The sequence below is a fragment of the Saccopteryx leptura genome, chromosome 4, assembly GCF_036850995.1.
Source record: "Saccopteryx leptura isolate mSacLep1 chromosome 4, mSacLep1_pri_phased_curated, whole genome shotgun sequence".
Taxonomy (NCBI): domain Eukaryota; kingdom Metazoa; phylum Chordata; class Mammalia; order Chiroptera; family Emballonuridae; genus Saccopteryx; species Saccopteryx leptura.
The window spans coordinates 120,364,303-120,380,381 of record NC_089506.1 but is presented as its reverse complement, the minus strand read 5'-3'; the positions used below and the strand labels follow the sequence as shown (position 1 = coordinate 120,380,381).

The 16,079-nt window shown below is 52.6% G+C and overlaps 1 protein-coding gene across 4 annotated transcripts in view; it reads right to left on the bottom strand.

Annotated features, from left to right (window-relative positions):
- Nucleotides 1-15,323, bottom strand: part of LLGL2 (LLGL scribble cell polarity complex component 2) — a 37,141-nt gene extending 21,818 nt beyond the window's left edge. For 3 of the 4 annotated variants that reach the window (XM_066381211.1, XM_066381214.1, XM_066381212.1), the window contains exons 1-2: nt 15,175-15,323; nt 2,074-2,167 (exon numbers count right to left, since the gene is read on the bottom strand). In XM_066381211.1, the coding sequence (XP_066237308.1) occupies nt 2,074-2,148 (75 nt within the window). In that variant the 5' untranslated portion in view covers nt 2,149-2,167; nt 15,175-15,323. The remainder of the gene's footprint in view (nt 1-2,073; nt 2,168-15,174) is intronic. The other variant, XM_066381215.1, reaches the window with a different exon arrangement.
- Between the last annotated feature and the right edge of the window lie 756 nt (nt 15,324-16,079).

The following is a 16,079-nucleotide window of genomic DNA, read 5'->3' as shown; positions in this document are numbered from 1 at the left end:
CAGCCCAGCCCTGGGCTGTATATATATATATATATATACTAGGTGCTCAATTCTTGCAAGTGACTAGAAGGAGGAAGGTATTCCAGGAGCCTCCCCTCCCTCCCCTTATTGGCCTGGGAGTGTGATGGCCAAGTGTGGGACCACCAGTTGTGGGGCACAGGGACATGATACTTTTACCCTGGCCACACCCCAGCCTCACCCCGGTGCACAATGGAACTTGGAGTTGGGGTGGGGGTTCATCCCTTCTAGCTGAGCCTGTTTATCCGGTTTCCATTGAAATTGGCCACCTTTTCAGGGTGTGAGATCCTGGCGTCACCAGGGGCAATGGAGGGACACAGGGATCCCCCAGGATCCCCCAATCAGTGCTGACGTTCTGTGCCTGGCACCCAGTAACTATGAGCTACTCCCTTGGGAGGGACTGTGGCAGGCCCCTAAGGGCCCTGAGATGCCCCATTCCCAACACCTGCACCCCATTTTCCCAAGACCCAAAAGCCCTGCCCATAGCTTCCTTCTGCCAGTGGGAGGAGGTACTCATTTAGGGAAGTCTTGGGCTCAGAGGTCAGTGGCCTCATAGCCGAGTTCCAAGGGCAACCATGCCTCCCACAGGTCAAGAAAGTCAGAGGAAGATGGCAGGGCGTGTTAGGGTCCCACCCTCCTTGAACCCCAGGAGCTCTCTTGCCCTGAAAAGCTGCCTTTAAAAACAGCAGCTAAAGTTCCTAGACCACTGTGTCTAGTATTTAAAATGATCTAATTCCATGTGCCTTTGTAACAAGCCTATGCTGTGGGGGACAAGCACAGGGTCACCCAACTCTAAGTGGTGAAGCCAGATGTGGATCCCTGTCCATTGCCACCTCCTAGAGGGGTTCTTGGGTGTTCTTCTTCCTGCTGTCCACCTTCCGGGGCAGAGGGAAGCTTGTGCATGGAGGCCAAGGGTCTAGATCAAAGCAGAGGTGAGACAGGCTAATAATCTGGAAACGGCTGCAGACTGCTACAGATTGCTAGATGGCCATGGGGCTCCTAAACCAGCTGTGCTCCTACTGCAGAGGTCGGGAAGCTTTTTGGCTGAGAGAGCCATGAACGCCACATATTTCAAAATGTAACTCCGTGAGAGCCATACAATGACCCGTGTATGTTACGCATTATCCAATAAAAATTTGGTGTTGTCCTGGAGGACAGCTGTGATTGGCTCCAGCCACCCGCAACCATGAACATGAGCAGTAGGAAATGAATGGATTGTAATACATGAGAATGTTTTATATTTTTAACATTATTTCTTTTATTAAAGATCTGTCTGCGAGCCAGATGCAGCCATCAAAAGAGCCACTTCTGGCTTGCGAGCCATAGGTTCCTGACCGCTGTCCTACTGCTTATAGCTCTTCTCAGGCACAGTCCCTATGGGAAAACCCTGTGGAGCTTCTGGGACCCTCCCTGTGATCTCAGGTGACAGGTCTCTCTGGCTCTGGGGGCGTTAGTGTAGCCAAATGCCAACCTTGGCACATTCCCACAGGTGCCTCTCCCCATTCACCCAGGCCTGGAATCTGTCAGAAGGAATCATGTATTTTGCCTACAGGGAAGGTTGTGTTTGCCTCCGGGGGCAATTTCAGGAGGGTGGGAACAGTTGTGGCCTGTGGCCACTACCCCAAGGGTTGCGGAATCACAGGAGCACTATTACACTCTACAGGCTCAACATCCTTTCATCATCTTTCCTGTCCCTAAGATTCCTCAACAACCCTGTGAGGAGGGACAGGGCAGAATGTTTTATCCCCATTTCACAGGTGGGAAAACTGAGGTTGGAAGAGTCAGAGTGACTTGCAGAGGTCACACAGCTGGTGAGAGACCTGGGACAAGGAGCCCGTCTCCTGGACATCCCACTGCCCTTTACAGGGAAAGCCCTCTAATCAAACCCTATTTCCAAAGTCAGATTCCCACGAGGCACTGCAGGCAGTGCCAAGTAATTACCTTAATCCAGGTAAGGGCAACCCGAGTGCCCTCAGCCCTAGGCTGTGGGGAGATTGATAACACTGTGGTCACCATGAACACCTGACTGTGACTTCCTCATTCCTGTTACCTTACCTTGTTAAACTGAAAGAGGTCCCGCTTGAGCCTCTCCCGAGCAGGGGCATGTCCCGACCTCAGGAATCGCCTCATCTTGCTCAGTGTGCAACCCCTTGGAGAAAGAGAAACTGGTGAGCACCAGGGTAAGGCAAACCCAAGCCCAGCCCCAGAGCCAGACCTGGCATCCAGGCTGAGCCCAGGCCACCAATGGCCTATCTCCCCAAGCCTAGATCGGCTCCACCATCCTTGGCTTCCCCAAGCTCCATCTGTGCAGTGTGGTTCCTTTGGGAACTAGCCCTTCTTACCTGGAGGCCTAGGGCTGGTTAATATTTTAACACTTGCTCCTAGCCACCTGTGGCCTTATAAAACCAGCGGGAGAAGCTTGGGAAGGAAGCCACTTATCTAGGCTTTACAGGAAGAAGGAGGCCCAGAGGCCTTGAGGTTAATTAGCTTAATTGTTAACCTGTTTTCTGAAAAAACCATTCAACTCCAGGTAAACAGAAAGGGAAACTTCACAAGCCTTTCTTCAGAGCTGCTAAGGGGTGGGAATGCTAAGGTTGACCATTTGAGCTCCCAGATCAGACCCAGTGGGGACAGAGGAAAGGCCTGGAAATTCTAGGGCGAGGCCCAGCAGCAATCTCTCAAGGAGTCAGCACACCTGGGCCAACTCTCTGCCTTCTAACCTCAAGGAAGGCTTCAGTGACTCGGCTTGGGCTGCTCCTACCAGCTACTGCCACCAGGAAACTAGGTGAAGGGGCATGCAGAGCATGCAGTCAGGACTGCTGGCCCATCCCACACATGCTTGCAACCCAGGGTAGAGCTACATACACCCCATGAGGCTGCTGGGGGTCTCTGTGGCCACAGCCCTGGCCCCAAGCTTCCCAACCTGAGGCGGTGCGCTCAGAAAGGCTCCCTTTCCCACAGGCCCAAGTGAAGGCTCATCAGGAGAAGAAACCGGCTCCCAATACAAACCAGCCCCAAAGCTGTCCGCCCACTGCAGAATGCCTTCCCAATCCAAGGGGAAACTATTTCTGGATCATCCTAGGGGGAAGAAGGAAGGATCATCTGTGCTCCAGTTTCCGGCTTCCAGTAGTGTGGCAGCCACTGACCACAGGACATCAAGGTCTGTCCTAGGAAACACAGGAGCTCAGACCCACCTCATAGACACTATAAAGGACAGGAAGCAGGGTCAGTCCCTGCCCTGGAGGAGCTCACTCTGACGTAGGGGCACTTAAGGAGAGGACTGTGAAGTGTGCTGAGGGCTCTGCAGAGATCACAGGTGGACCCCTGGCCCAGACAGGGGGAGGCAGGCTATGGGAGAAAAAAGTGTTTAAACTGAGACCTGAAGGATGTCCTGAAGTTTTTGGCTTCTTGGGAGGTGATATAAAAAAAAAAATCAACCAACTTTGCATATGAAAGGACCCTGTATGGTCCAAGACTGGGGGCTCCCTCTGAGGCATGTGCAAGGTAGAGCTGGGAGTCTTCTGACAGAGCAACTGAGGGCTGACTGTGCTGGGAGGGGTCACCCCACTCGGCAAAGACATTCATCTGAGGCATTCCAAATGCCACCCCAACCAGCCCTTAGAGTACTATCACCTTCTGGGGCCACCAAAAGGGCCACCTCTTGCGGGAGGGGGGTGGATATAAGAGATTTGTGCCTTCCCATTTTGGGGGAGCCACAGCAGAGTGGGAAATCCCACTTCCCCTCGGAACAGCAGGTAGTTAGGAAACCCCCAGGAGCCCAGTGGACCTGAGGCCCTTAAACAGGTTCAGGGAACATACATGGGAAACTCCTGGAGGTTCCTGGACCTGGAAGTGAAAAGAGATTCCCAGGCCTGCAGCAACATTGGCCTCCTGGACAAACAGCTGAGCTGTGGCCTCATATTCCAGCCATGGGGGAGGGTCCAGCCATGGGGGAGGGTGCTCAAGCTCATAAATTGGTCACTGCAGGTCCTGGGGGTGCTCACTCTCCCTTCCCAGCCCTAGACTAGTGGGTCAGAAATTAGAGAAAGCTGGGAGTGGGGCCCTGGAGGAGCAGGAGCATCTGTAGACCCCAGGGAGAGGCTGACCTGGGCTTTGCCATGTAGAACCCATGCAGGCCATGGGGTGGGGACAAGAGGGCACAGGGCCATCTGTGCCAAGGAACCACAGGCTCAAGGGTGATGTGGCATAGTCTCAAGTGGAAGGGGTGCAGATAGGAGGGAGGGAGGCAGACAGGAGAATGTGGCACTACTCAAGAGGGCAGAGTAGGCACTCCATTCACCCAAATGCCCCTCGGAGCACCTGCTGCCTACCAGACACCATACCAGATTCTGAAATGTTATTTTTATTATTTTTTAAACATTTTTGCTCAAGTAATCTGTGCTCACTGTCTAAAATGCAATCTTGAGGAGAAAAATCCCTCTAAACCCCACCAGCCAAGGCAATAAGGTGGCCTGTCAGTACAGGTCCAAGTGCCCCTTTCCTTGGCGCTCTGTGTGCTGTGAATGAGGCACACCTAAACCTGGACCTGGGTGTTCCTTCACCTCCCACTGGCCTCCCTGGAAGGCAAGTGGAATATCCCCACTTGGCAGAAAAGGAAAAAAAGACCACAGAGGCCGCACTGCTCATCTAAGGTCACTGGAAGAACCAGCAGAACTCGGATTTGACCCCAGATCTGGTGAACTCCCAAACTTCAGGGCTCGGAAAGGCAGTGAAGGATGGCTACCACAGGACAGGATGCCCAATTACATGCCTGCAGTTAAAAGGCACAGACAGCCTGACCAGGCGGTGACACAGTGGATAGAGCGTCGGACTGGGATGCCAAGGACCCAAGTTCAAGACCCCAAGGCCGCCAGCTTGAGTGCAGGCTCATCTGGTTTGAACAAAGCTCACCAGCTTGAACCCTCGCTGGCTTGAGCAAGGGGTTGCTCGGTCTGTTGAAGGCCCGCGGTCAAGGCGCATACGAGAAAGCAATAAATGAACAACTAGGGTGTCGCAACGAAGAACTGATGATTGATATTTCTCGTCTCTCTCCATTCCTGTCTGTCTGTCCCTATCTGTTCCTCTCTCTGACTCTTTCTCTGTCCCTGTAAAAAAGGAAAAAAAAAAAAGGCACAGACACATGTGCACAGTCACACCCACATACCTTCAGCTCAGAGCCAAAGGAGCAATTTGGGGACTAGGGACTGAGGACTGGGGACTGGGGCCTGGCCACTGTTTGTGGGGTGCTGGTACAGTCTAGGCTGGGCAGGTTTGGGGACTGTGGACCGGGGACTGGGACTGAGGCCTGGCCACTGTTTGTGGGGTGCTGGTGAAGTCTGGCTGGGCAGGCTCGGGCCTTGCATGGACCTGCCACTTGCTGCACAGGAGGCTGGGACCCCACTGGCATGGGTGATGGAGCCAGCACCTAGGCACAGCAGCTACAGCATCTGCTCCTCTCTTCAGTCAACCCCTCAGTGCAACTGCCAATATAGAAAGAACCACCAGCTCAAGGCATAAAAACATGCCACCTCTTCTTGAAGGGAGACAGGTCTGGGACTGGGTGGATTCATCTCCAGGGAGACTCTCAGCTCCACTTACCCCGGACAAGCAGGCTCTCTGCAGAGAAGCTTCAGAAACCCAGACCTGGAGATTCCTGGTGTATTGATATTACCTATTTAGTTCACTTCTGAGGAAAGGGAAGAGGAACAGGTACAGGAATAGGAAGGGGGAGAGGGAGGGGGCATATGGGAAAGAGCCCAGGGCATGATACCAACAGCCAGAGATAACCACCACAGTTCAGGTCCTCCAAGCTGGGTGGCCTCCCAAGGCAGCTCCTTGAGGCCCAGGAAACTCGTCTGCAAAGGGGGCACACTCCAAACCACACAAGTCTGCTGGGAAAAGTGGAGCAATGGCAAATGCCAAGTGCTTAACACAGCACTTGGCACAGAGCCAAGGACTAGGAATCCAACAGTGACAGACAAGATCCCTCATGTCACCCAGCTAACAGCCTTGCAGGGGAGAGTGTGGTGACTCACAAGTACACAAATTAGTCAGCAGGATGGTTTCAGATAGAGATAAAGGAAGATGCTACGATAGTGTGGCCAGGCTTTCTGCAGTCAAGAGGACTCAGTGGCCATTCCTGCATCTGGGCCCATGCATTCACCATGCCTCTGCCTAGGATGCCCTTCCTCCAGATACATGCCTCCCTCCCTCGTCTCTACTCAAATGTCCCTGCCCTGACATTCCCTATCCTACTTCCCAGCTTTGCTTTTCTCCTCAGCACCAGTCACAATGGCCTAGTTTACTTACTGACCTTGTTTACAACCTGTGCAACCCTCCATAGGATATGCTTTCTTATTCCTACTCAGGGACCTTGGGCCCCTTTTCACTGCTGCACCTCACGTGTACCCTGAATAAATGAACAGATGAGGTAATATCTCCACCCAGACCTGAATAATAGGAAGTGGTCAGCCGTAGTAAGACTCAGGGGCAGGGTGTGTCAGGCAGAGAAAACAAGCTAGCATGTTCGAGGAGGATGAAGACAGGAAGGGGGCTGAGCACAGGCAAAAAGGAGATGAGGTGGGTCTGGAAGGGGGGACCCTAGCAAAGGATTTCAGTGTGACTCCACTGGGGACCTGCTGATAGTCCTGGGCAGGGACCTGATGTCCTCCTCTCTCTCACACCATGTCTCCTAGGCTTGGCCTGTGTCAACTCAGCCCCCACCCCAGGCCCCATTCACCATGCTCTCCATGCTTCTGTATGAAATACCTTCTTGTCCTTTAAGCAGCACATCAAAAATCGCCTTCCAAAATGCCCTCGCCGTATGAACCCATCCTGGCCACTCTCACCCTCAGTATTTGACCATACCTTCTGCTAAAACTGCTGTTGATAGGGTACTCATTCAGCTCTGAGAATGTTCTCCCTGGTCTGGTTGGGCCAACCATTAAGCTATTGCAGAAAATCAGAATTAACCTAAGTGGCGAACAACAGGGGCAGGGGAAGGTGCTCAGTGCCGTGGAGGGCTGATAGCTGCTAGAAAGGCAGAGACTAAAGACCGATACTATGTGCAATGTATCCAGGAGACAGGTAGAATCTATTTAATATTCACATAAGTAGAGAGACAACCCACTGAAAGGGTCTGTCTAAAAAAAGTGCTGACTTTTTTTTCCTTCTTTTGGTTTATCTGCCTCCCAGGCAGGGTAATTAAGAGGATCAAACGGGAGAAAGTGTGAGCCCAAGCAGTAGTCAGGTGTGAGGGTGGCCCTAAGTTCAGTGCGGGCACTCAGTCCTGTGGGTGAGATCACTACTGCTCTCTCGGGGGCTGGGTTCCTTCCTCTCCAGCCCTTTAACCTGGATAGAGGAGAAGACACCCCTATGGACACTAAATGGGCACAGAAACAAGGTGGATACAGGCAGGTGGAACCATCTGTGCACCTTGAGCTCCTGGGTCCTGTGATAAAAGGACGTTATTACTTTGTAGGCTCTGACCAGTGGGGCTGTCTTGAGCTTCCATGGGAGGACCTGGGAGGGCCTGGCAAATTCTCAGGTGCTGTCCACTTCAGTGCCGCTTACACCGTTTAGGGGGGGGGGGAGACAAGTTCAGGAACCCCACAAGCTGAGGAGACCCCCAAGTCTAATGCCAAAGGGTCTGAGGTGAAGTTACTGGGCATGGAAGGAGCTCCAAGGGTCCTGGCTTCCTGCACGACCCCTGAGAAGGGGCTTCCTAAGAAGAAACACCTTTTCCATCCGTAAACTTCTAAAGGCAGTTATTGTCCACGTTGTGCTCTATCCTGGAGCTGCCCTCCCTGCCTGGCCCTGCTCTATTCCTTTGTGGGTGGGCGCTCAGGGTTTAGGGCCTCGCTACCTGAGGCTGGCTGACCTGTGGCTGATCCTTACTCACTTTTCACATGGTCTGAGCCTTGTGTGTAGAACCAGCCTGGAAGTTCCCTGTGGACAGCTGTCCTGGTGAGTTCCTTCCGTTCTCACTGCTCCAGTCATCTAATATTGCTGCTGGCCAGTGAGAATTGGTCTCCCACACCCCGAAGCCACTGGAGAAAAACAGGAGAGCTGCTTGCTTGGCAACAGGCTAGCAAATTCACAGCCTGTCTTCCCATCCTTTATCCTGCACCCAGACCCTGCAGCCATGTCACACATGTTCCCTGCCCCACCCCTGCATCTCAGGAGCTCAGTAAGGAGACCAATGGAGGAAAAGAAGGAATACTGCATGGGGGTGTGCTTGTCTTGGGCCCACTCCTAGAAGAGGCAGATCTCACTGTGCCCCAGGAAGAAAGAAGGGATTCTCAGACCAGATTGCTTTTCCCTCACTGGCATTGTTCGGGGTGTCTGGGCTAACTGGTCCACATGAGACCAAAGCTTGACCAAGCTGAGCCAGCTTGTCTATCCTCGAGGTATGTAATGGGCCAGATCCCCAGAAAGTCCCTCAATATCCTGGGCAGTTCCATTGACCTGCTGGGAGAAGTGACACCCAGCAGCAGGACTCTGGACATCTCGGGCCCAAGGGAGAGAAGGCTCCTGGAGCTACACTTAGCACCTGCCTATGTTCATGATTTCTAGAAGCACACACAGGTTGAGTCCCAAGCTCTCCTCTCCCCTCTACTTATGTTCCTACAGCTTGCTGCTGCTGAGAAGCGGCTCTTCCTTCCCCAACATCCTGTGTGAGGCCTATGTGCAGCTTGGCCTCCAGTCTTCACTGGGTGTAAGTACGCCCCTCCCACTGAGGGGAAAGGTGAGGCAGGGCTCTATTGACTGGAGCAGCTGCTGATCCCTCCACCCTCTGTCCATGCACATGGCTCAGATACCACGGCTGCTTTACAAGTGTCCACGTTACCCTGGGAAACCCAATCTCCTAGAGGTACTAGGCAGGCTCTGTGCGAGCAGTTTAGCAAACCTCAGCTGAAAGAGCACCTCGTGGAGGTGGGATTCAGAACACAGATAGAGGGGGGGTGGGAACCAGAGAACTTCACTGCTGTTGTTAGTATTAAAAGGGGCTGAAAGTGGCCTGACCTGTGGTGGCGCAGTGGATAAAGCGTCGACCTGGAAATGCTGAGGTCGCCGGTTCGAAACCCTGGGCTTGCCTGGTCAAGGCACATATGGGAGTTGATGCTTCCAGCTCCTCCCCCCTTCTCTTTGTCTCTCCTCTCTCTCTCTCTCTCTCTCTCTCTCTCTCCCTCTCCTCTCTAAAAATAAAAAATGAATAAATAAAAAATTAAAATTAAAAAAAAAATTATTAAAAAAAAAGGGGGGGCTGAAAGTAAAGTATGACCAGATGCTACTTTAAGCAACTTTAAACATGTATCATCTTATGTACAATAATTCTTACAATTACTTATGACATGGCCAATTCCAAGAGCTATCAAGCCCAAGCAGTTAAGAGTCCAAGTCCCTGAACTCCACTCTGACTGCAAAACCCTCTGCTCAGTTTAGGCCTCTCTCCCAGGACAAAGGGTCTGGATGGGATCACCTCGGCCTGGCAGCCATAGCCTAACCTGGTCCTTCCTGGCTGGATCCAGGTCAGTTGACACATATCCTCCCCACTATCCCTCCTGAGGAGCCACAGCCAGTCTTACAACCCAGGAAGAGCCCTCCCACTGCACCAGAGGCTCCTCCTACAGGTGTCCCTCCTTAACCTGGCTGTGAGGATTTTGTGGGAAGCTGGAATGCTTGCGCCACCATGCCTTCATCACCATTCTAGGGCCTTAGCCCCCTTTGCAATCCAACATCAGACTCTCTCCCTTGCTCCAGGGAAATGATGGACTAGATGTGGCCAAGCACAAGAAAAAGCAAAGCCATTATAGGGAGGAGATGGACAACTTGCCTGGGGTGGAGGTGAGTAGGCTGCGTATTTCATCCTATCAAGCTCCATTCCACAGCCTCCTACTTGCCTCAAAACTTGAACTGTTTTTCTAAGGAGCTTCTAGAACAGGGGTCCCCAAACTACGGCCCGCGGGCCGCATGCGGCCCCCTGAGGCCATTTATCTGGCCCCTGCCGCACTTCCAGAAGGGGCACCTCTCTCATTGGTGGTCAGTGAGAGGAGCACATTGACCATCTCATTAGCCAAAAGCAGGCCCATAGTTCCCATTGAAATACTGGTCAGTTTGTTGATTTAAATTTACTTGTTCTTGCCTGACCAGGTGGTGGCGCAGTGGATAGAGCGTCGGATTGGGATGCTGAGGACCCAGGTTCGAGACCGCAAGGTCGCCAGCTTGAGCGCAGGCTCATCTGGTTTGAGCAAAAGCTCACCAGCTTGGACCCAAGGTCGCTGACTCCAGCAAGGGGTTACTCGGTCTGCTGAAGGCCCGTGGTCAAGGCACACATGAGAAAGCAATCAATGAACAACTAAGGTGTTGCAACGCGCAACAAAAAACTAATGATTGATGCTTCTCATCTCTCCGTTCCTGTCCGTCCGTCTCTGTCTATCCCTCTCTCTGACTCTCTCTCTCTCTGTAAAAAAATAAAATAAAAAAAAAAAAAAAAAAAAAATTATAAATTTACTTGTTCTTTATTTTAAATATTGTATTTGTTCCTGTTTTGTTTTTTTACTTTAAAATAAGATATGTGCAGTGTGCATAGGGATTTGTTCATAGTTTTTTTATAGTCCGGCCCTCCAACGGTCTGAGGGACAGTGAACTGGCCCCCTGTGTAAAAAGTTTGGGGACCCCTGTTCTAGAAGATGTCAGCTCCTGAAGGAAGGAAGGGACTATGCCTGTTCTGTCCGTGGCTATATCCCAGTGCTTAGTGTCCTGACAGATAAAAGACATTCAAGTTTTATTTAAAGAACTCCCTCACCCCTGCAAGTTTGTGCTCAAATATGACCTTGTTGTGGGCCACCCTGATCACCTTTTAGGTTGCAACCTGCTCCCACCACAGAGGTCCTATCCCCTGCTTTAGTTGCTACTGTAGTTCATATCACCTTTTAATACATTATCTATTACACTATTTTCTGTCACTCAATCTCTCCACCTTTTAGAATGTGAATCCTGTGATGACAGAGATCTTTGCTTTGTGTAAGGATCATGCCTGGTGTCTAAATCATACCATACGCACAGAGGAACCAGTAAATACTTGTTGAATGAATAAATGAATAGCTAGAGTTGAATGGGGACCAACTAAGCAAAGGTCTCTCCAACTGGGAGCCACTAACCCAAAAGACTATTGTGTTGGGGCACCATAGGGTCCCTCAGGGAACTTCCCCACCCTGTTCTCAAGTCTCTGGCCAGGGTCAGGGCTATACAGACATCATGCCTGGCATCTTGCTAGGGATACTTCTGTGGGTCCTGCTTCAGGCCAAGATTCCAGGACACACAGCTCCTTGGCAAGGAGACTCCAACAATATCATTATTTACGACAGTCAAACAGCCCTGTACCCAGAAGTCCCTTTCATCAAACCCTGGGAACACAGGTGTTTCAAGAGAAGGTGCCAGTCACTGCTGAATTCCTGAAGGTAGAGTCAGGTCCCTAGCAGCTTCCCTGTCCCCACACCCAGAGGAGCCTCTCCTAGCTCAAGAATTCAGTGTGATTCCTAGGAAGGAGAAGGAGTGGGGTGACTCTTCAAAGGACCTGTTTCCTCGGAGAGGCAAGGAAGGAAAGTCACCTCAAAGGGAGCTGGGCAAAGGACCACGGTGACAGGGCACGGAGAAGGGGGTCTCTTGGGGAACCCTGGGGAGCCAGGGCTGGAGAAAGGCAAACAGTCCTGGTGGCCCCACTGATAAGTGGGGTAAGAGGCCCATCTCCTGCCCCTTACCCCACTTCTGAAAACTGCTCCTGGGCAGAGGAAAACAGTCACTAAACAGAACTGGCTGGCATGCCTAGACCCAGGATAGTGTACTGCCTGAGTGAGACGGGAAGGCCTCTTAGAGCTGATTACTCAGGGTAAGAGAGTCCTGAAGGCCAGTGCTGCTCAAAGCAGCCAACCCCAGAGTACGGACCACCGGCCTCTCCACCCCAACTAAGATGTCTCAGCAACTACTTCCAATACATCTGGATGGACTAGGAAGACTGTGTAACTCTTCAGGGCATTGCTCCTGGAGTGTCTTTCCCAGGATGCTTAATGCCTCCAATGGAGTAGACAGGGGGCCACAGACTGACAGCAGAGGCTCCAAACTTTTCAGCTCCATGCAACACTTTCTCCTAGGGAGAAGGTCCTGGGACCAGGAAATCATTCCCTAAGTAAGGTTGAAAGAAAGCACTATGGAATATTCAGAAAATCTCCTTAATGACAACAGAGCAGCCCAGGAATGTACTCCCCTCCCCCCACCTCCAACAGGGTGCAGAATGTCTACAGCCAAACCGTCCCGAGCAGAAAGCAGGGCAGATTAGATTCTACAACCTCCACCACCACAAACACACCCCAGGATAGGCCCCCATCAGTGGTCTGGCCATCCGGCCTCACCCCCAAGGAGCAGGGGAATTACCAATGGCCACTGCAATATAAGGTGAGGTTAGGAGAAGCCACTGCCCTCTAACTCAGCCTCCCTCAACACCCATCCCCATTTTATAAGTTCTGACCTCCAAAGGCTCTCAAAAATCACGATCCCTTAGCTGATTTTTGGACAAAGAAGCCAGATTCCCTCACAATCCATGAGTCAAACCCAAAAGGCCTAGGCATTTGCCCAAAGACCTGCAAGTGACCACTTTTTATGCTTCCTGAGGATGCTAAGAAACTCACCCTCACCTGGCGCCAGCTATGTGCCAGGCCACATGTGTGACACTTTCACCCTCTCATCAACATCTGTAAACCAAAGCTCAGCTGAGGTTTAGCATGGTAACTTGACCAAGCCAAGGTCATGCAGCAAGACATTGCAGGCACAATTCAAAATTATACTTGGATCTAGAAAGACACTAAACCACTTAATGAACACTGTTTGAGGAAAGACTAAGGCAAGAGGAGTAGGTCTTTCTCTCATACTTTCTAAAACATTTCATCTCCCCTACTATGGGACCCTATTATCTTTTTTATTTTTTAAACCAACAGGCATCACCTGCAATTATGGGCATTTTTTCCCTTCTTTTAACACTTTTGTGTATTAAGAAGTTACTAGTAGCCTGACCAGGCGGTGACGCAGTGGATAGAGTGTTGGACTGGGATGCTGGAGGACCCAGGTTCGAGACCCTGAGGTTGCCAGCTTGAGTGTGGGCTCATCTGGTTTGAGCAAAAGCTCACCAGCTTAGATTAGACCCAAGGTCTCTCACTAGAGCAAGGGGTTACTCGGTCTGCTGAAGGCCCACAGTCGAGGCACATATGAGAAAGCAATCAATGAACAACTAAGGTGTCACAATGCGCAACGAAAAACTAATGATTGATGCTTCTCATCTCTTCGTTCCTGTCTGTCTGTCCCTATCTATCCCTCTCTCTGACTCTCTCTCTCTGTCTCTGTAAAAAGAAAAAAAGAAAAGAAAAAAAGTTACTAGTACTACATTACTAAGTTATTGAAATTGTATTAACCTGCCACCAAACGGGCCACTCCATTGCCTCAATGGGGAGTACAGTAGGAATACAGAATGACCCCAGGCTCTGGAATCACCAGTGGCCCTCACAAAGATTAGCCTAGTCTAACTTTGGAGAACAAGAGCTAGCCCAGAGCCCCAGAGCCAGATCTGAGGTCTGACTGGTGAAATTGAGCACTGTGGGCAGCTCATTTAAGGAAACCAAATCAAGATTCTCTGTCTATAAAATAAAGACCATCTTATAGGACCCTTCCTGTGCCTCAGTTTACACAGACCTGTCTTTTTCAAAAGGCATTTCTGACCTTGGCTACCCCAGGGCTGGGCCACAGCTCTTCTATACTGCTGCTCTGTTCTTCCTACAAAAGGTTTCCTGTCTCCCAGACACACACATTCCCTCCCAGCCCCCAGCCCCCTTCAGAATCCCCTTTGCAGCCTTGAGTTGTAAATTCTGTGGAGGGTCCCTAAAACCCAAGTTAAAAGCCCAGCATCTGCCCCATGAATCCCCATGGGAAGGGTCCTGAGTCTAAGCCCTGCCCACCTCACCCAAAGCTCACCTAAGTCAGATGAAAGCCTCAGGGGGCCACATCATAGTTTTCCTGGTTACAGTCGGTTCTCCCCACAGCTAAAGCTCAATGCGTCTACCAACCGTCCAGCTGAAGCAAACCAAGAGCAAACTTTACACACTTTCTTGGCTAGCCATAATTTTCCACTCCTCGCCAAGTTCAACGTTCCACAGCACAACCCCACCACCTCCGTGGTCGTGGAAAACAGCTTAGGTCTTTATATCTCTGTACTGTTCCCTAAGTATGGAAAGGTACTTAGCCATCGTTCCTGGCCAGTAACTTTGCACCTCATTCTAAACAGAACCTTAAGCCTAAACCTAAGCCTAAGCCTAAGCCTAACCAGAACCCTAAACAAAACCCTAACCTTAACTCAAATGCTAGCCCTAACAATAACTCAAACCTGGAACGGTACCTGGCTCTAAAGCCTAAAGCTAACTCTTAACGACACTTTAATCCTAACCCTAACCAGAACCCTAATTCTAACACTAACCCTAACCCTGATGCTAGTAACCCTAACCCTGATGCTAGTAACCCTATCTGGAACTCAGCCCTAAAGCCTAAACCCGAAGGTGCCCAAAGCCACCAGGTAGAGAAAGGCCCTGAGACCTAAGTCCTTCCCGCAGGCTTCCTGCGTTCGGGGATTAGGAGGCACAAAGGGCCGGTCGAGAGAGGGCCCAGATGGCAGCTACAGTGGCTGAGCCGCCTACGTCGCTCGCGGGGAGAAGGCTACCGGAGACGCGCGTCCCTGGCCTCCCCGGCCAGACGCCTTGCACGTGGGGATCGAGGCCCCGGGACTACGTCTCCGCTCGCAGTGACCCTCTCACTCAACGAGGCGGGCACCTGTTTCCCCGCTCCCCAAAGCCAACACTATTGGGAAACTCTAAACCCAAATTCTGTAATCGCGGGCGGGTCAGGCAGAGAAAAGTTCCCAGTGGCACTTTCCACAGGTGTCTTTCTTCCAGATGAGTAGAGCAACAGGATCCAGGGCGAGGCGGACAGAGCAGGACACAGCCCTCCCCACCTCGCCCGGGAAGCCCAGGGTCCCGGCCCTCCCTAGCCTTTCCGCCCCGAGTGGCAGGCGACCGGAGTGGGCGGGCCCGGCTGGGTGGGCCTCGGCCCGCGCCTCACCTGGAACTCCAGGCCGGCCCCCGCCCGAGGCCTCAGAGTCCCTCCGCGCCTGCCGCCGGCTCCGCTGACTCCGCCGCGAGTCCACGGACTGCTGAGCGTCAGCCTCCTTCCTGCTTACCTCCGGCGCGGCGAGCAGGCGGAGCCGCCTCTATTTACATAAAGGGCCAGCCGACCGGGCTCGCTTAATCCCGGGCCCCGCCCTCCGCAGCGCTGTGCCGATGGGGCGGGGGCGCATCGGGGGGTGCCCTCCGAGGCGGAGACCGCGCTCCGCCCAATCCGAGGCACCGGGCAGAGCGAGGGCGGGGCCTCAACCTGAGTGAATATTCACGTGGCGCTGCCACCCCGCCCCCGGCCTCACCTGCGCGCACCTGGACGTCGGACTATAGAAGCGCCCAGTGTCCCGCCGCCTCCCCAAGGAAGAAATAGTTCTCGGAACGCGCAACGGCGCAGGGCCACGTTGCAGCCCCTACTGCTGAGAGGAGCCGCCCCTCCCACAGCCCGGCCCGGAGCGCTGAGGGAGGGACATACCCAGCCCGCTCTTCCTGAAAGAGCCCAACCCAATCAGTGTGTAACCAGCAGATACAGTTTTCCAGACCCAAGAGTGAGGTGGAGGGCGGGGGCGTCGCCGCGAGGCACCTCCCCTCGGGGCGGGCTCCAAGCTCGGACTCCCCTCCTCCGAGTCTTCACTTTGAGTGGCTGGCGCCGGAGGCCCTGAGGGACAGCAAGTGACCAGAGTTTTTAGCACAACGAAGGCGGGGGTTGGAGCGACGAGAGGCAAGGGCGGAGGGGCGCGGAGTCCAGGCCCGGGGCCCAAATTCGTGTGTGGAACACTCCACCGCATAGCTCCCAGTGACTAGGGTTCAAACCACACCATGGCGCCTCTCGGCTGGCCTTCTCCCTGGACC